The sequence below is a fragment of the Aquarana catesbeiana genome, linkage group LG07, assembly GCF_042186555.1.
Source record: "Aquarana catesbeiana isolate 2022-GZ linkage group LG07, ASM4218655v1, whole genome shotgun sequence".
Lineage (NCBI taxonomy): Eukaryota > Metazoa > Chordata > Amphibia > Anura > Ranidae > Aquarana > Aquarana catesbeiana.
In genome coordinates, this window is record NC_133330.1 from 194,406,005 (window position 1) to 194,426,325 (window position 20,321).

The window sequence follows — 20,321 nt, forward strand, 5'->3', positions numbered from 1 at the left end:
TCGCCCCCCGATCCCCCCCCAATCACCCCCCCCCCCTGTCACAAACTGACACCAGCAGGTTTTTTTTTTTTTTTTTTTTTTTTTTTTTTTCTGATTACTGCATAGTGTCAGTTTGTGACAGTTACAGTGTTGGGACAGTGAGTATTACCCCCCTTTAGGTCTAGGGTACCCCCCTAACCCCCCCTAATAAAGTTTTAACCCCTTGATCACCCCCCGTCGCCAGTGTCGCTAAGCGATCATTTTTCTGATCGCTGTATTAGTGTCGCTGGTGACGCTAGTTAGTGAGGTAAATATTTAGGTTCGCCGTCAGCGTTTTATAGTGACAGGGACCCCCATATACTACCTAATAAATGTTTTAACCCCTTGATTGCCCCCTAGTTAACCCTTTCACCACTGATCACCGTATAACCGTTACGGGTGACGCAGGTTAGTTCGTTTATTTTTTATAGTGTCAGGGCACCCGCCGTTTATTACCTAATAAAGGTTTAGCCCCCTGATCGCCCGGCGGTGATATGCGTCGCCCCAGGCAGCGTCAGATTAGCGCCAGTACCGCTAACACCCACGCACGCAGCATGCGCCTCCCTTAGTGGTATAGTATCTGATCGGATCAATATCTGATCTGATCAGATCTATACTAGCGTCCCCAGCAGTTTAGGGTTCCCAAAAACACAGTGTTAGCGGGATCAGCCCAGATACCCGCTAGCACCTGCGTTTTGCCCCTCCGCCCAGCCCACCCAAGTGCAGTATCGATCGATCACTGTCACTTACAAAACACTAAACGCATAACTGCAGCGTTCGCAGAGTCAGGCCTGATCCCTGCGATCGCTAACAGTTTTTTTGGTAGCATTTTGGTGAACTGGCAAGCACCAGCCCCAGGCAGCGTCAGGTTAGCGCCAGTACCGCTAACACCCACGCACGCACCGTACACCTCCCTTAGTGGTATAGTATCTGATCGGATCAATATCTGATCCGATCAGATCTATACTAGCGTCCCCAGCAGTTTAGGGTTCCCAAAAACGCAGTGTTAGCGGGATCAGCCCAGATACCTGCTAGCACCTGCGTTGTGCCCCTCCGCCCGGCCCAGCCCAGCCCACCCAAGTGCAGTATCGATCGATCACTGACACTTACAAGGCACTAAACGCATAACTGCAGCGTTCGCAGAGTCAGGCCTGATCCCTGCGATCGCTAACAGTTTTTTTGGTAGCATTTTGGTGAACTAGCAAGCACCGGCCCCAGGCAGCGTCAGGTTAGCGCCAGTACCGCTAACACCCACGCACGCAGCATACGCCTCCTTTAGTGGTATAGTATCTGAACGGATCAATATCTGATCCGATCAGATCAGATCTATACTAGCGTCCCCAGCAGTTTAGGGTTCCCAAAAACGCAGTGTTAGCGGGATCAACCCAGATACCTGCTAGCACCTGCGTTTTGCCCCTCCGCCCGGCCCAGTCCAGCCCACCCAAGTGCAGTATCGATCGATCACTGTCACTTACAAAACACTAAACGCATAACTGCAGCGTTCGCAGAGTCAGGCCTGATCCCTGCGATCGCTAACAGTTTTTTTGGAAGCTTTTTATTGAACTGGCAAGCACCAGCGGCCTAGTACACCCCGGTCGTAGTCAAACCAGCACTGCAGTAACACTTGGTGACGTGGCGAGTCCCATAAGTGCAGTTCAAGCTGGTGAGGTGACAAGCACAAGTAGTGTCCCGCTGCCACCAAAAAGACAAACACAGGCCCGTCGTGCCCATAGTGCCCTTCCTGCTGCATTTGCCAATCCTAATTGGGAACCCACCACTTCTGCAGCGCCCGTACTTCCCCCATTCACATCCCCCAACCAAATGCAGTCGGCTGCATGAGAGGCATTTTTATGTGCTCCCGAGTACCCCTACCCAACGAACCCCCCCCAAAAAGATGTTGTGTCTGCAGCAAACGCGGATATAGGCGTGACACCCGCTATTATTGTCCCTTCTGTCCTGACAATCCTGGTCTTTGCATTGGTGAATGTTTTGAACGCTACCATACACTAGTTGAGTATTAGCGTAGGGTACAGCATTGCACAGACTAGGCACACTTTCACAGGGTCTCCCAAGATGCCATCGCATTTTGAGAGACCCGAACCTGGAACCGGTTACAGTTATAAAAGTTAGTTACAAAAAAAGTGTAAAAAAAAAAAAAATATATATAAAATAAAAAAAAATAGTTGTCGTTTTATTGTTCTCTCTCTCTATTCTCTCTCTCTATTGTTCTGCTCTTTTTTTACTGTATTCTATTCTGCAGTGTTTTATTGTTATTGTTATTGTTATTATGTTTTATCATGTTTGTTTTTCAGGTATGTAATTATTTATACTTTATTGTTTACTGTGCTTTATTGTTAACCATTTTTTTGTCTTCAGGTACGCCATTCACAACTTTGAGTGGTTATACCAGAATGATGCCTGCAGGTTTAGGTATCATCTTGGTATCATTCTTTTCAGCCAGCGGTCGGCTTTCATGTAAAAGCAATCCTAGCGGCTAATTAGCCTCTAGACTGCCTTTACAAGCCGTGGGAGGGAATGCCCCCCCCCCCCCCACCGTCTTCCGTGTTTTTCTCTGGCTCTCCTGTCTCAACAGGGAACCTGAGAATGCAGCCGGTGATTCAGCCAGCTGACCATAGAGCTGATCAGAGACAAGAGTGGCTCCAAACATCTCTATGGCCTAAGAAACCGGAAGCTACGAGCATTTTATGACTTAGATTTCGCCGGATGTAAATAGCGCCATTGGGAAATTGGGGAAGCATTTTATCACACCGATCTTGGTGTGGTCAGATGCTTTGAGGGCAGAGGAGAGATCTAGGGTCTAATAGACCCCAATTTTTTCAAAAAAGAGTACCTGTCACTACCTATTGCTATCATAGGGGATATTTACATTCCCCGAGATAACAATAAAAATGATTTAAAAAAAAAAAAAATGAAAGGAACAGTTTAAAAATAAGATAAAAAAGCAAAAAAATAATAAAGAAAAAAAAAAAAAAAAAAAAAAGCACCCCTGTCGCCCCCTGCTCTTGCGCTAAGGCGAACGCAAGCGGCGGTCTGTCGTCAAACGTAAACAGCAATTGCACCATGCATGTGAGGTATCGCCGCGAAGGTCAGATCGAGGGCAGTAATTTTTGCAGTAGACCTCCTCTGTAGATCTAAAGTGGTAACCTGTAAAGGCTTTTAAAGGCTTTTAAAAATGTATTTATTTTGTTGCCACTGCACGTTTGTGCGCAATTGTAAAGCATGTCATGTTTGGTATCCATGTACTCGGTCTAAGATCATCTTTTTTATTTCATCAAACATTTGGGCAATATAGTGTGTTTTAGTGCATTAAAATTTAAAAAAGTGTGTTTTTTCCCCAAAAAATGCGTTTGAAAAATCGCTGCGCAAATACTGTGTGAAAAAAAAAAAATGAAACACCCACCATTTTAATCTGTAGGGCATTTGCTTTAAAAAAATATATAATGTTTGGGGGTTCAAAGTAATTTTCTTGCAAAAAAAAAAAAAACTTTTTCATGTAAAAAATAAGTGTCAGAAAGGGCTTTGTCTTCAAGTGGTTAGAAGAGTGGGTGATGTGTGACATAAGCTTCTAAATGTTGTGCATAAAATGCCAGGACAGTTCAAAACCCCCCCAAATGACCCCATTTTGGAAAGTAGACACCCCAAGCTATTTGCTGAGAGGCATGTCGAGTCCATGGAATATTTTATATTGCGACACAAGTTGCGGGAAAGAGACAAATTTTTTTTTTTTTTTTTTTTTTTTGCACAAAGTTGTCACTAAATGATATATTGCTCAAACATGCCATGGGAATATGTGAAATTACACCCCAAAATACATTCTGCTGCTTCTCCTGAGTACGGGGATACCACATGTGTGAGACTTTTTGGGAGCCTAGCCGTGTACGGGACCCCGAAAACCAAGCACCGCCTTCAGGCTTTCTAAGGGGCGTGAATTTTTGATTTCACTCTTCACTGCCTATCACAGTTTCGGAGGCCATGGAATGCCCAGGTGGCACAAAACCCCCCCAAATGACCCCATTTTGGAAAGTAGACACCCCAAGCTATTTGCTGAGAGGTATAGTGAGTATTTTGCAGACCTCACTTTTTGTCACAAAGTTTTGAAATTTGAAAAAAGAAAAAAAAAAAAAGTTTTTTCTTGTCTTTCTTCATTTTCAAAAACAAATGAGAGCTGCAAAATACTCACCATGCCTCTCAGCAAATAGCTTGGGGTGTCTACTTTCCAAAATGGGGTCATTTGGGGGGGGTTTGTGCCACCTGGGCATTCCATGGCCTCCGAAACGGTGTTAGGCAGTGAAGAGTAAAATCAAAAATTCACGCCCTTAAAAACGCTGAAGTCGGTGATTGGTTTTCGGGGCCCCGTACGCGGCTAGGCTCCCAAAAAGTCCCACACATGTGGTATCCCCATACTCAGGAGAAGCAGCTAAATGTATTTTGGGGTGCAATTCCACATAGGCCCATGGCCTGTGTGAGCAATATATCATTTAGTGACAACTTTGTGCAAAAAAAAAAAAAAAAAAAGTGTCACTTTCCCGCAACTTGTGTCAAAATATAAAATATTCCATGGACTCAATATGCCTCTCAGCAAATAGCTTGGGGTGTCTACTTTCCAAAATGGGGTCATTTGGGGGGGGGTTGTGCCACCTGGGCATTCCATGGCCTCCGAAACTGTGATAGGCAGTGAAGAGTGAAATCAAAAAGTTACACCCTTAGAAATCCTGAAGGCGGTGATTGGTTTTCGGGGTCCCATACGCGGCTAGGCTCCCAAAAAGTCCCACACATGTGGTATCCCCGTACTCAGGAGAAGTAGCTGAATATATTTTGGGGTGCAATTCCACATAGGCCCATGGCCTGTGTGAGCAATATATCATTTAGTGACAACTTTTTGTAAATATTTTTTTTTTTTTTGTCATTATTCAATCACTTGGGACAAAAAAAATAAATATTCAATGGGTTCAACATGCCTATCAGCAATTTCCTTGGGGTGTCTACTTTCCAAAATGGGGTCATTTGGGGGGGTTTTGTACTGCCCTGCCATTTTAGCACCTCAAGAAATGACATAGGCAGTCATAAACTTAAAAGCTGTGTAAATTCCAGAAAATGTACCCTAGTTTGTAGACGCTATAACTTTTGCGCAAACCAATAAATATACGCTTATTGACATTTTTTTTACCAAAGACATGTGGCCGAATACATTTTGGCCTAAATGTATGACTAAAATTGAGTTTATTGGATTTTTTTTATAACAAAAAGTAGAAAATATCATTTTTTTTCAAAATTTTCGGTCTTTTTCCGTTTATAGCGCAAAAAATAAAAACTGCAGAAGTGATCAAATACCATCAAAAGAAAGCTCTATTTGTGGGAAGAAAAGGACGCAAATTTCGTTTGGGTACAGCATTGCATAACCGCGCAATTAGCAGTTAAAGCGACGCAGTGCCAAATTGGAAAAAGACCTCTGGTCTTTAGGCAGCATAATGGTCCGGGGCTCAAGTGGTTAAAGAGAATTTTTTTTTTTTTTTTTTTTTTTTTTTTTTTTTTTTTTTTTTTTTAGAAACGCTTCTAAACGCAAATGCAGCAAAACGGACGTTTTAAACGTGGGTTACTATCTGTCAAGTTAAATCGTTCAGGAGAGGTTGTATAAAACGTCCCGTGTATATGAAGCCTATAAGTTCCAAGACCTTAGAGAAGCCTAGATTTATATACATGTATTAATGGTGCTAATAGTTGTACTTTTTCTGGGTTCGCAAAAGGTTATTGAAAGACAGTTTGGGAGGCAATTCCAAAACCACCATGATTGCTACAATCAGTCCTGCTGTCAGTAACATTGAAGAGACGATGAGCACATTGAGATATGCCCAACAAGCTTGTCTAATAATAAACATTGCCAAGGTGAACGAAGACATGAACGCAAAACTGATCAGAGGTGAGGGTCTTGTGTTGTAAATCACCAGCTAGTAGATAAACTATCATGGAGATGATTTATTTCTTAGATGTAGTTTGGGCTAACTGTGTTCTTTTTGCCTTGGTCATAAATGTTTACTGTTGATGAACTCAAACTGCCCTGTAATTTTAAAATTAATGACTTTTGAGGTTATCAATTTTCACGACATCCTGTAAAAATTTGTGAAAACGTAAATCTGGAATCAAATCAGAATCCGTTACCTTTTTAATTGTCTCCAGGGCAAAAACGTGTCATTTATTAGACAAAATCCTTGTTATATGACAGTGGTTTCTGCATTGCTGAAAGTAAAATTGAACAAGAGTACTTCTATGTTTTTCTGTTTTGCATCACTATTGGGGTTTCAACCAATTTATTTTATACTGCTAAAAAAGTGTCTATACTCATGCAGCTAAGCTTCTAAGGAGCTCTATGAGGGCAGGGACTGATGTAAACGTTGTGTGTGTATGTATGTACCTGCCTTTACAAGCACATGAACTTTAATGGCATCCTAGTCTTAGGATGGCCATACATTATACAATTTTCCTATAGATTTACCAAAGCACTATAATATGAGATCAATCCTAAACACTTCCAATGTGTATGCACTATGTAGTTGAAGGTACATTTTAAAGAAAATTGAATAAGAAATTGTATAGTGTGTGGCCAGCCTCCGTAGGGTTCAATATTGAGTTGGCCCACCCTTTGCAGCTTTAACCGCTTCAACTCTTCTGGGAAGGCTGTCCACAAGGTTTAGGAGTGTGTCTATGGGAATGTTTGACCATTCTTCCAGAAGCGTATCTGTGAGGTCAGGCACTGATGTTGGACAAGAAGGCCTGGCTCACAGTCTCTGCTCCTAATTCATCCCAAAGGTGTTCTATCTGGTCGAGGTCAGGACTTTGTGCAGGTCAGTCAAGTTCCTTCACCCCAAACTTGCTCATCCATGTCTTTATAGACCCTGCTTTGTGCACGGGTTGGAACAGGAAGGGGCCATCCCCAAACTGTTCCCATAAAGTTGGGAGCATGAAATTGTCCAAAATGTCTTGGTATGCTGACGCCTTAAGCGTTCCCTTCACTGGAACTAAGGGGTCAAGTTCAACCCCTGAAAAACAACCCCACACACTAATCCCCCCCCCCCCCCCCACCCCACCAAATGATTTGGACCAGTGCACAAAGCAAGGTCCATAAAGACCTGGATGAGCGAGTTTGGGGTGGAGGAACTTGACTGGCCTGCAGAGAGTCCTGACCTCGACCTGATAGAACACCTTGATGAATTAGAGCAGAGACTGCGAGCCAGGCCTTCTCGTCCAACATCCATGCCTGACCTCACAAATGCGCTTCTGGAAGAATGGTCAAACATTCCCATACACACAATCCTAAACCTTGTGGACAGCCTTCACAGAAGAGTTGAAGCTGTTATAGCTGCAAAGGGTGGGCCAGCTCAATATTGAACCCTACAGACTAGGACTGGGATGCCATTAAGGTTCATGTGTGCGTAAAGGCAGGCGTCACAATATTTTTGACAATATAGTGTATGTACATAAAGTGCTGCGTAAATTTATGGCGCTATATAAATACCTGCAATTGTAATAATAATAACAACTTGGGGGTCAGTGAAATAGGAGAGGACTCTATGCCTTAAGAAAAAAAGCAGAGGCGCCACTCTAAGTGCAGTATAGCAATGAATTTTAATGAACAAAATGTGCATACATACTCACAAGAGTAGGATTAAAATGGACATATCAGGCATGGGTTGGCAGAACGTCTGGGAAGGGAGTACATCCGTTGGCTGTAGGCTCGTGAAGTGGAGCGGGTTATGCAGGTGGTCGCCGGCGCTTTCTGAACCTCGAGCACACAGGGAACTGGGGTATAAGGACACTTCCGGGTTTTTGGTGGACCAATAGGCGACGCATTTGCGGAGCATGCGCTCCTTTTTCATGCCTGACGGGGGCCATGTTGGGTAAGGGCTTATAATCTCTAGTACCCGAGCTCCTGGGTCCTAATGTCCTATAGCTTTAAGCATGCCACATAGCTGGGCAAATGTTAAGGAGGAACAGGGGAATTGGGTAAACAAGGGGAAGGGGAGACTCGGTGGATTCAACATATAAAAAGATCAATAAAAATCGTTATTGATGGACATTTGAAATTGGATACACATTTAAAAATTGGTGAGCGTTTGGAAATTGAGCAAAAAACAGTAATTGGTAAACATTTCTAAGAACAACACTATAGACGACATGGTATGGCTGAAGGAATTACACTCGTGTATGTACAAGCATGAAGAAATAAGTGTAATTCCTTGGTACATACACATATGAGTGTAATTTCTTGAGCCATACCATGTCGTTCTATCGTTTTGTTCTTAGAAATGTTTACCAATGATTGTTTTTTGCTCAGTTTTCAAACGTTCACAAATTTTTAAATGTGTATCCAGTTTTAAATGTCCATCAATGACTATTTTTATTGATCCCTTTTATTGATCTTTTTATATCTTGAATCCGCTGAGTCTCCCCTCGCCCTTGTTTACCCAATTCCCCTGTTCCTCCTTAACATTTGCCCAGCTACGTTTTACATGTGGCATGCTTAAAGCTATAGGACATTAGGACCCAGGAGCTCCGGCACTAGAGCTTTATAAGCTCTTATCCAACATGGCCCCCATTAGGCCTGAAGAAGGAGCGCATACTCCGCAAACGCGTCGCCTATTGGTACACAGCAAACTCGGAAGTGTTGTCATCCCCCGGCTCCCTGTGTGCTCGAGGTCCAGGAAGCGTCGGCGACCACCAGCGCGACCCGCTCCGCTTCCCCAGCCAACGGACGTACTGCCTTCCCAGACATTCTGCTAACTCATGCCTAATATGCCCATTTTAATCCTACTCTTGAGAGTATGTATGCACATTTTGTTTAATTAAAATTCATTGCTATACTGCACTTAGAGTGGCGCCTCTGTGCTTTTTCCTCAGCCATCCCAAGAGTTGCTTAAATTCACTGGGCTTCCTTCAGGGTGCTATATTATGGACTATATGGACTTATTACAGTCATTTGCTTCCAATTTTTCTTGTTAAAGTTCCCCCCATGTTTTAGGTACGTATCAGTTCGGTGGATGTACACTGAGGCTGGTGCAAGCTCCAACTTTTTACTATGTGAATCTATGCCTTAAGCCTATTATATTCGACAGTCATGTGAAGGATGAAAGTCCCACACTTCTATAATAGGTCCAGTAAAAATGTATTAATCTTAATAAGTCAGAAGATGCAATCAATTCGTTTTGGGGGTTTTTCATCAGGGCTTGTGCTGATGATGAAGGGAGGGAATACTGAACAAGAAGAACAAAGATCATGCATTTTAATTGTGTGGGTGCCAGACCAAGCCCTTAACCGCTTCCCGACGGTCTCGCGCACATATACTGCGGCAGAAGAGCACGTACAGGCAGATTAACATACCTGTACATTGCCTTTTTAGAGGCGGCTTGCGGGCCCGCCCGCCGGGAGCTCCGTGACTGTGATCACGGGTTCCGCGGACCCGGTGTCCGCGGGGATACCCGCGATCGTCTAACGGTGAGGAAGAATGGGGAGGTGCTAATGTAAACATGCATCTCCCCGTTCTGCCTAGTGACACTGTCACTGATCACAGCTCCCTGTAATCGGGAGCAGCGATCAGTGATGTGTAACACACAGCCTCCCCCCCCCCACAGGTAGAATCACTCCCTAGAACACACTTAACCCCTACAGCGCCACCTAGAGGTTAACCCCTTCACTGCCAGTGACATTTTTACATTAATCAATACAATTTTTTAGCATTGATCGCTGTATTAATGCCAATGGTCCCAAAAATATGTAAAAATTGTCCGATGTGTCCGCCATAATGTTGCAGTCATGATAAAAATCGCCGATCGCCGCCATTACTAGTAAAAAAAAAAAATTATCAATAAAAATGCCATAAAACTATCCCCTATTTTGTAGACGCTATAACTTTTGCTCAAACCAATCAATAAACGCTTATTGCGTTTGTGTTTTTTTTTTTTCCCCAAAAATAGGTAGAAGAATACAAATCGGCCTAAACTGAGGAAAAAAAATGTTTTTTTTTTTTTATTTATTTTTTTGGGGATATTTATTATAGCAGAAAGTAAAAAATGTGTTTGTTTTTTTTTTCACAATTGTCGCTATTTTTTTGTTTATAGCGCAAAAAATAAAAACTGCAGAGGTGATCAAATACCACCAAAAGAAAGCTCTATTTGTAGGAAAAAAAGGACGTCAATATTGTTTGGGAGCCACGTCGCATGACCGCGCAATTGACAGTTAAAGCTACGTAGTGCCGAATCGCAAAAAGTGCTCTGGTCTTTGCCAGCAAAATGGTCCGGGGCTTAAGTGGTTAAAGAAGAATGAGGGACAGTCATAGTGTTTTTTTTTTTCTTTCTTTATTTTTTATTCTTTTTTAATTCTGATACAGTTAGAACTAGATTGGGTGGTAAATCCTCCAATATACCTTTTGTATGTAAAATAGGTACAATTTATTTGTGTTGTTTTTTTTTCACTATTATCACCTGCCAGAACTCTTTTCTTGCTGTTGTCTCTGTAGAGTGAAACAATATAATTATAAATGTTTTGCTATTTAGAACTGAAAAATGAGATTGATAAGTTAAAGGCAGCACAGCTATCTGTCAAGAATTTGAATTCTGAGAAATATCAACATTGTCAACAGGAAATAACCCATCTAAAGCTAAAACTGAGCCAGCAGGAAAAGGAGATGTCTGAATTACACAGGTGAGGAGCTGGCAGAAAATAGTGTTTTAATAATCCGTGTCTTAGTAAAGCAATGTGAAATGTGGTTTCTTGTGGGTTTTCTTAACTGCCTCAGTAATCTTGGATAAAAGAAAAGCCTGAGTTAAAAAAAATCAAAATAAAACAAATCTGTAGAAGTTACTTACCTTTTTGTTTACTACTGCTGGATTTTCATGTGAGGATAAGCAAGCAATGATTAGAAATGATCTTTCACATTTTGACTAATTTTGTCAAACTCGAATTTCCATCAGGGGTAATTATTCCTTTTCAATCATTATGATTCATTGTTTTGGTTAGAACTGCTCTTTTAGTGCAATTGAATTATGGAAGATTAATTTCTTTAATTGAAACAATTTGTTATAGCAAGCAGTAGTATTTTGTTAAGAATATTTGCAAGGGGAGCAATTTTAAGCAAGGTAATATAGTTGCTAAAACCTTATCAATGTACAGCAATACTGGCTATAAACAGTAATATTAGCAGCAACATACACAATACATATTTTGAATATGGAGTATTTCTATTTACATTTTATTTCTATGTTTTCTTCAAGTTAAACTTCAGGAGGATAGGAATGATGCAAATTAATGCAGTTCTGTACTCGTGCATCATTCAATATCTTTTTAAAATGCAAGTAGCTTGGTATAAGCTTTATCAGTTCTCTGTATAGCAGAGCTCAGACTGTAGGGGGGAGAAGCAGCATAAAGAACCAATAAGTTATGCTGCTGTTAATAGGAGAAGAGAGCAGATTGAGGGAAAGATCATCTCAGCAGTCTGCTGCTTCTCCATTCACTGTTCAGTAAGTGTTACTGAACTGCAGCAGGGAAAGATCAGGTCTCCTTACCTGTTAGGCCACTTTCACACTGAGGCGTTTTTCAGGCGCTTTTGGGCTAAAAAAATAGCGCCTGTAAAGCATCTGAAAAACTCCTCCTCTGCAGCCCCATTTGAGAGCCCGAGTGCTTTCACACTGGAGCGGTGTGCTTGCAGGACGGGAAAAAAAGTCCTGCATTTTTTGGGCGTTGCGGCAGCAATGTATACACCGCTCCTAAAATGCCCCTGCCATTGAAATCAATGGCCGGCGCTTCCGAAGCGCCTTGCGGGCGCTTTTAACCCTTTTTCGGCAGCTAGCGGGGGTTAAAAGCGCCCGGCTAGCAGCTGAAAAGCAGCGGTAAAGCGCCGCTAAAACTAGCGGCGCTTTATCGCTAAGGCCCCCCCCCGCCCCAGTGTAAAAGTAGCCTTAGATAGGGCTTCACTATTTGGTGGAGCTCCGTAAATCTCTGGACTAGATGGACACAAATATAAATCCTTTAGCAGCTTCTTTGTAAGCATTTCATCTTTGTGTTTAGCTTCTTGCCTAGAGTTGCAATATGCAGACCTTTTGAGTGGGTTTTTGCTTGAACTTCCCTATAAAAAAGTCACCAGTAAGTTGACATTAGTTCTGGCACGTTGCTAAGATCCAGTCCTGTTATTGAAAGAGGATACAGTACATGTGTAAGCAAAGTAAAAGAAACAGGTAATTCATGTCAGCATTTCAATCAACATTTGCAAGCTATAAAGCATCTACAAGCAGGTCATGATTCAAGGTAAGTTGGTGAGAAAGTGCTTACTTCCTAATGTGTAGCACAATATTTATTTTTACCAGATTCTATGCGCTCATTGGATCTCTAAGGCCCGATTCACACCAGATGCAGTCTAGTGTGTTTTTTTGTTTGTTTTTTTCTTTCTTTCTTTTATCTGCTTCAAAAATGCATGGACAGTAAATATTCTGAAGTTTTTTTTTTTTCTGCACAGAAAAACGCATCAAAAACGCATTACAGCAAAAAAAAAAAAAAAAAACCTTTGTGGAAAATTAAGGAGGCAAAAAGCCACTGAAAACTCACCAAAACATGTGGTTGGTGGGGGGATTCTGGGTAGACCAGATTCTTTCCTGTTCTCTTCTATTTCCCTTTCCTCCTCCTCCCCCTTTTTTCCTTTTTTCTGCCTCCCCCTTTTTTCCTTTTTCCTTCCTCCCCCTCCCCTCTCCTTTTTTTTTTTTTTTTTTTTTTTTTTCTTTTTTCTCTCTTTTCTCTTTAAACTCTTTTACCAACAACGCTGCAAATTGTGTAGTCTTATTGATCTACCATTTTTGATGGATAAATATCCTCACTTTAGGCATATCTGTTGTTGGTAGATTTTTGCGAGTGGAGCCTGGTTTCACGGTCCGCTGCTCCCACTAGACTACTTTGTTTTCTGAACATGTTTTATGTTTGTTTCCTTTTCTATGTTGACCATTGTATTACCGATAAGTTTAAAGTGTATACCTTCGACCTATTATTTGATGCTGGGCGTACTTTTTTTTTTTTTTTTTTTTTGATGCTTGCCCATAGCCACTCTGGTGTTCTTTTCTTTTCCAGTACTAACTATATTTCCAGAATGTGATGGATGTATACAATTTATATTATAGTTGTTTCTCTTTTTTTTTTTTTTTTTTTTTATGAATTTTTTTTTTTTTTTTTTGAAAAAACCAATAAAAACGATTGAAACAGAAAATGCATCAAAATGCACCGGAACTCAGCAAAAACACGTATTTAGAAATGCATCCTGAACACATCTGGACTGCGTTTCTATGGTGTGAACTGACCCTAAAACAAAACAAATGTCTCACAATGGGCCTGTTAAAAATAGACTCTGCCTTCTTTTGCCTTTGTTATCAAATCATTTTCAACATTACAAAATTTGTCATTTTTCATTTTTTTAATTTTTTGCGTACAAAGGATTTGGAAGGAGAGGCTTGAATATGCTGAACAGAGGAAGAAGGAAGAGACCCAGGAATTACAGGTGAGATTAGGGAAGAGCCACATAGACTCATGGTAGGAGTGCAGAACTACTTGGTGCACCAACTGGCCATCATTTACAGTAACATATACAGTGCTCAGCATAAATAAGTACACCCCAACAGATTTTTCAGAACCTTTACTTTCCTTTCAGAATCAACATTTTCTATAGGACACTTTACTACACATTACTTCCACAAATGCAAGCCATTGATTGCAACCAAGATTTGTTAATTTGCCCACACAAAGTATTTTTCTAACAAATTAATTTAAGACCATGTTGCAAAAATGAATACACCCCAATAATCTTAAGAGCAAAGCTAAATTTTAGACCACAAAATCCTAATTGACAAGAATTCAACAGGTGAGTCTAATTATTCATTAAAGCTTTTGTTAACCTAAAAAAAAATGGGTCCTGTTCCTTTAAAGCATGTTATACAGCACAGTGCTTGTGCTGTGAAATTTGGCCACTTCTATCACCTAAAAAACCTAGCTGATCCTGCCAGTTTCTGCCCTCCCCCCTGTAAACTGACCATGGTATAACGTGGCTGCTGAGCCCTAACACCGTGGTCAGTTTACGTGCCTCCATCAGCCTCCGCTATCTGCAGCTCTCCTGTGTCTCCCTCTGTCCTCTTCTCCCAACCCCCCTGCCTGTCTGCTCCTGTGTCAGTGCCCGTCCCCTCCTGCTGCAAAAGTTACTTTAAATGTTTTATACCATTCTCTCTGTTTAATAATCCTTTGTGCCCCTGTGTCTGTGTTTTTATTAAAAAAATAAACCGTTCTTCACCTTATCTCAGAGCGCCGGGGCTCGGCGCTCACGTGACACGCCACCTCTCTTCTTCTCGCATCTCGACTAACATCAGCGGGGGTTTCTCAGCCCTGCCCGCTGTAGCTGTCAGATGGGGAGAGCTAAGAGGCGGCGGGTCACGTGAGTGGCGCTCTGAGTTGAGGTAAAGAACGACTTATTTTTATAAAGCACAGACACGTGGCACAAAGGATTATTAAACAGAGAATGGTATAAAGTGGCTTAACAACCACTTCAAACAGGTGTCCAGCAAGACAGCTGATTATAAAAGGGTGTTACTTGACAAAGAAAACCCCTACCCATTTCATGCTGTCAGCAGTGGCACCACATGGAAGAGTAATGTTACAAGGCCTGAGAAAAATAATAATTTCTTTACACAAGAAAGGTGAAGGCTACAAGAAGATCAGCAAAGCTTTACTTATTATTCAGAATACTGTAGCAAAATTGATACAAAAATGTAACCAAGATAGAACTGCAACCATCTCACAGAGACATCCAGGCCATCCACGGAAGTTAACACCTCGACAGGAGCATCTTCTGATAAGGGTTGAAGAAAATCACCATGCAAGTTCACTGCAGTTGGCTAAAGAACTAAAGAGCCAAACAGTGGTGATTGTTTCCCATGACACAATATGACGTATACTGCAGAGAAATGGCATGCATGGGTGTTGTCCAGGAAGGAAGACTCTCCTAAAGCCCATGCAAAAAAAAGCCTACCTAGAATTTGCCATGACCCATGCTGAAAAAGAAGACTACTGGGACTCTGGAGTGATGAGACCAAGATAAATATTTTTGTAACTGTTGGCTTCAAAACTGTATAGCGTAGAAAAGGTAAGGAGTACAAAGAAAAATGAATGGGGGTGACAGTGTCCTTCTGTGGGGCTACATGAGTGCTGCTAATGTCGGGGAGCTGCATTTCGTTGATGGTATCATGAATTCACAGATGTACTGCTCTATATTGAAAGAGAAGATGCTACCATCACTCCGTGCGCTTGGTCGTCGTGCACAATTCCAACATGACAATGATCCAAAACACACATCTAAGGCCACTGTTTGCCTTTCTGAAGAAGGACAGGGTGAAAGTGATTCAGTGGCCAAGTATGTCTCCTGATCTGAGCCCAATCGAACACCTATGGGGAATTCTGAAGAGACAAGTTGAGCATCACTCTCCATCCAGTATCCAGATTATAAAAGAGGTTGTTCTTGAAGAATGGATAAAGATAGATGTTTCAATATGTCGCCAACTTGTTCATTCCATGCCTAGAAGACTTGGTGCTGTCATGGAGCTCATACAAAATATTTGATGTAGTAGTTTTTGCTGTGGGATGTATTCTTGTTTGCATCAACTAATTTGAGTAAAACGGAATAACCTTACTTTCATGTAATGAGCTAAACAAATGTTCTATAAAACTCGGTTTTGTCAAAAATTTGGAAATTGTTCTTGTGTTCATGGAGATATCTATTAAAATCGTACTTTTCAAAAGGGGTGTACTCCTTTATGCTGAGCACTGTACATGGCCATCATCATCAGCACTTGTAAAAGTTTTATTGTTTTAGATAAACTCACAATTATTTGTGTAACATGGTATACCTTGTGAGTAAATATAGAGTTGGCATGATGAGAAAATTATGTGCCATCTGGTTTACTAAGAAAATAAAGAAAGACCTGTTAGACGGATTTAAAAATGTGGATATACAGATACTCCTCATTTAACGACCGCTTGGACTTAAGCTCTCCCCACCCGAATGTTGTGCTGTACATCATTATATTGTACAGTACAGAGTTTTCGTTTTGTGTTCTGTACTTATGCAACTTAAAACAACGTTACTGAGCTGGAGTTTTGTGTTTTTAGACTTTTTTATCACAATACAGTACAGTAGTTAAGAATGCTTAAAATATTACTTGTGGCTCCTCGTTTAATGACATGGTCGCTGGAACGGAACCTGGTCATTAAGTGAGGAGAGCCTGTATATTTATATAGATAAATCTTGTTTGTGTATATACAGTTATGTACAGTGCCTTGAAAAAATATTCATACTCCTTAGAATTTTCCACATTTTGTCATGTTACAACCAAATATGTAAATGTATTTTATTGGGCACATAATTGTGAAGTGGAAGGAAAATGATAAATGGGTTTTCAATTTTTTTTTACAAATATCTGAAAAGTGTAGCATACATTTTGTATTGAGCCACCCTGAGTCAATACTTTGTAGAACCACCTTTCGCTGCAATTACAGCTGCAAGTCATTTTGAGTATGTCTCTTCTTGCTTTGCACATCTAGTGAGTGAAATTTTTGCCCATTCTTCTTTGCAAAATAGCTCCAGCTCTGTCAGATTGGATGGAGAGCATCTGTGGGTCATTCTTACACATGAATAGGCTTTGATCTAAACCATTCCATTGTAGCTCTGGCTGTATGTTTAGGGTCGTTGTCCTGCTGGAAGGTGAACCTCCGCCCCAATCTCATGTCTTTTGCAGACTCTAACATGTTTTCTTCTACGATTACCCTGTATTTAGCTCTATCAATCTTTCCATCAACTCAGACCAGCTTCCCTGTCCCTGCTGAAGAAAAGCATCCCCACAACATGATGCTGCCACCACCATATTTCAAGATGGGGATGGTGTATTCAGGGTGATGTGCAGTGTTAGTTTTCTGCCACACATGGCATTTTTGCTTTTAGGCCAAAAAGTTAATTTCCTGACGCCTCCAGGGTAGCACACCCTGGGTTGTGACTCCGCCCCCACAACCTGACAGGATTGGTTAGCTATAAATTTGAAGGGGAGACGCCCCGCTGCCTTCTCTTTTTTTTTTTTTTTTTTTTATCCTCACCTGACAGATTGGGATAAGCAAGTTTGCTCCTGTTGTCAAGATTAAAGAAAAAGCCTCTTACTGCACTCGCCCCAGCAGGTTCAAGCCTCTCCTGTTTGGAAGTCCCTCTTGTACAGTCTCTAAAGGAGCTTCTATGGAGGGAACCCCCGGTCTGGTGGTCTCAGGGGGCGTCTGGACGCCTGGCACAGTAAGCTTTAAAGAAGCTTCATATACTGCAGTGGTCTCCTTTCTATTTTGCCTGTACCTTTTGTTTCTTCTGTCAATATAGGTTTTTCCCCCTGCTTGGGGGATTGCTGGCATCTGTTGTCCACCACTGGTGGAACCGTCATGGCTGCCGACGCTCCTCCTGTGCTCTGCAATTGTGCTCAGAGCTAGGTACTGGCTTGGGAAGGTTATGCCCTTCTCCAAGATGGCGCCGAGGCGTTCGGGACGCTCTGCGCATGCGTCGGAGCGTCATTTTGCCGCGACGGCGGCGCCAAATTTAAAAACAGTCATTTCTGTGTTTTTGCTGAGGATTCTTAGAAAGAGCTGGATTTTGCCATGTGTTGCACTGCTTTGCCAGAAAACAACTCAGCAAGCCCAGGTAAATTGGATCTACTAATCTAGACTGTCTACAGCTTATTTAAAAAAAAAAAAAAAAAAAAAAAAAAAAGGGAAAGGGGAAATTAAAAAAAAAAAAAAAAAATATACATTTTTTTCTTATTACTCTTCAGACTTCCTGTCACTATCACTATGGAGACCACTGCCCGCGCAGACCACCATCAGCAAACGAGGTAAGAGGCCATCCGTCATTGGTAAGTATTGAAGAAGGGGAGAGAAAAAGAGAGCCGAACCACTAGCGCTGCGTTTTTGGCAGCCCTACCAGGTCAAGAGCCGCAAGTTCCAGGCGTGAAGGGAGATCAAGTCATGCGTCAAGCAAGAAGTCTCGCAGAAGCCGTTCAAGATCTTCTTCCCGCCACCGAAGACATAGCTGGTCACGTCACAGCCGCTCACGACGCAGCCGCTCCCGTCATAGTCGGTCACACCGCACATGGTCACCTTCATCACACCGCCAGAGCCGCCACACCCGTCCTGCAGCAAACGCTTGCTGGGTATGCGGCGCGCCGGCCTTGCCAGATAAACTAGTCTGCAGATCCTGCTTCAATGAAGCAGCAAAGGACAAAGAACTAGACGCAAGAGTGGCTACGGAGCTCATAAGAGAATCTGTACGGGAATCCATAAGGGAGACAATGGCACCACTAATGGATAGGCCTACACCCAGAACATCGGTAGCGGATGACCATCAACCCCAGGCATCAGAATCCTCCTCAGGAGATGAGGACCAGGACATGTCAGCAGGTTTTGATTTTTCCCTTGTACAGCCTTTCGCAAAGTCAGTTAAGGAAGCGATAGGCTAGGAAGAAGATAAAGTGGGACCGCTGAAAGTTCGGAGATATTTCCCAAATTTAAAAAAAGAACCAGAAAACTTCCCTTTTATAGGTGAATTGGAGGATCTAATTTAAAGATGAGTGGGAAAGATCTGATAAGCGGGCCAGTCTCACCAACAGACTGACAAAGATGTATCCTCTGAAGGAGTCAAAAGTCAATTCATTGATGAACGCCCCAGTAGTTGACTCCTCCTTGATGCGTCTTGCACGGCATGTCACTCTGCCTATTGAGGACGCAGTTTCCTTTTGGGACGTTCTTGATCGAAAATTGGATCTGGAATTAAAGAAAGCATATTCCATGGCTGGGGGCGCTTGCAGGCCAGCAGTTACCACAGCAGCAGTGGCTAAAGCCATATCAGGTTGGGCAACCCGGGTGGAGAAGGATCTCCAAGATGGTGCTGAAGTAGACAAAATAATCTCTTCTCTTCAGGAGATCAAGTTGGCAAGCGACTTCGTGGCAGAAGCTTCAGTTGATATTCTAAGATCCTCGGCAAGATCAATGCTAGCCTCAGTCACGGCAAGAAGGGCCTTGTGGCTGAAACCATGGATGGCTGATACTGCATCTAAAACAAACTGGTGCAGAATTCCATACGATGGCTCAAACCTGTTCGGGTCTAAATTGGACGCCGCTATCTCCAAGGTAACAGGAGGGAAGTCGGGATTAATTCCCTCAGACAGGAGACCCAAGGCCCAAAAGTCCGTCCTTCAGGCGCAACCTTCCTGAGAAATACAAGGAAGCTAGATCCTACCGTCCCGGTAGGGAGTTTAGAAGGGACTGGAAAAACACAAGACCTTCCTTCCTAAGGATGCAGAAGTCCAAGCCTACCCCGGCAGGGGAGCAGCAGAAGTCCTTTTGAAGGTTCGCCTGCCCACCCAGCACAGGTGGGTGCCAGGCTCAAGGACTTCGTACAGATTTGGTCAAGCCATATAAAGGACCTGTGGACCCTTTCCACAATCAAATTTGGACACAAGTGGAAGTTTATGGGCAAACTTCCGGGAAATCACTTCCAATCAACAAGACTGCCATCTTCACTAATCAAGAGGAGGTTACTATTAAAATATATAGTGGAATTGAAGGAGAAAGGAACAATCCTGGAGGTTCCATCAGATCAAAAGGGAAGGGGATTCTATTCCCCACTATTTTTGGTAAAGAAGAAGACCGGAGACTTACGCCCTGTATTGGATTTAAAAAATCTCAACAGGAACATAAAAATAGAGTCTTTCAAAATGGAGAGCCTGCAGTCCATACTTCTGGCAGTGAACCTGGGCAACTGGATGCTGTCAGTAGATTTATCGGACGCTTACCTACATATTCCAATTCATCCCACCTTTCAAAAATTCCTCCGATTTTGCCATCAACAAAAGCCACTTGCTTTCGGCATCTCGTTGGCTCCCAGGACATTCACCAAGGTCCTCCTACCCTTGGTTGCATCCCTCAGGGAAAAGGGTCTGCGAGTCCACCATTATTCTCTTGGCAGAAGATCGAGAAACTTTGCTGTGTCATCGGAGGATCTTACTCATGACTCTCCAGGACTTTGGTTGGCTAGTCAACTGGAAAAAGAGCAGTCTACAACCCACGCAAAATATGGTATTCCTATGAGCGGATCTGAACACCAAATTGAACAGGGTACAACTCCCGCAGGAGAAGATTCAGCCTCTAGTACAGAAGATGCGGAGATTACTATCAGCGATGCATCT

General features: G+C 42.4%; 1 protein-coding gene across 1 annotated transcript in view; it reads left to right on the top strand.

Annotated features, from left to right (window-relative positions):
- The window catches only part of KIF14 (kinesin family member 14), a 162,775-nt gene that overhangs the window by 71,409 nt on the left and 71,045 nt on the right, over positions 1-20,321 (top strand). The window contains exons 11-13 of the mRNA XM_073592947.1: positions 5,784-5,956; positions 10,584-10,731; positions 13,501-13,564. Of these exons, the coding sequence (XP_073449048.1) occupies positions 5,784-5,956; positions 10,584-10,731; positions 13,501-13,564 (385 nt within the window). The remainder of the gene's footprint in view (positions 1-5,783; positions 5,957-10,583; positions 10,732-13,500; positions 13,565-20,321) is intronic.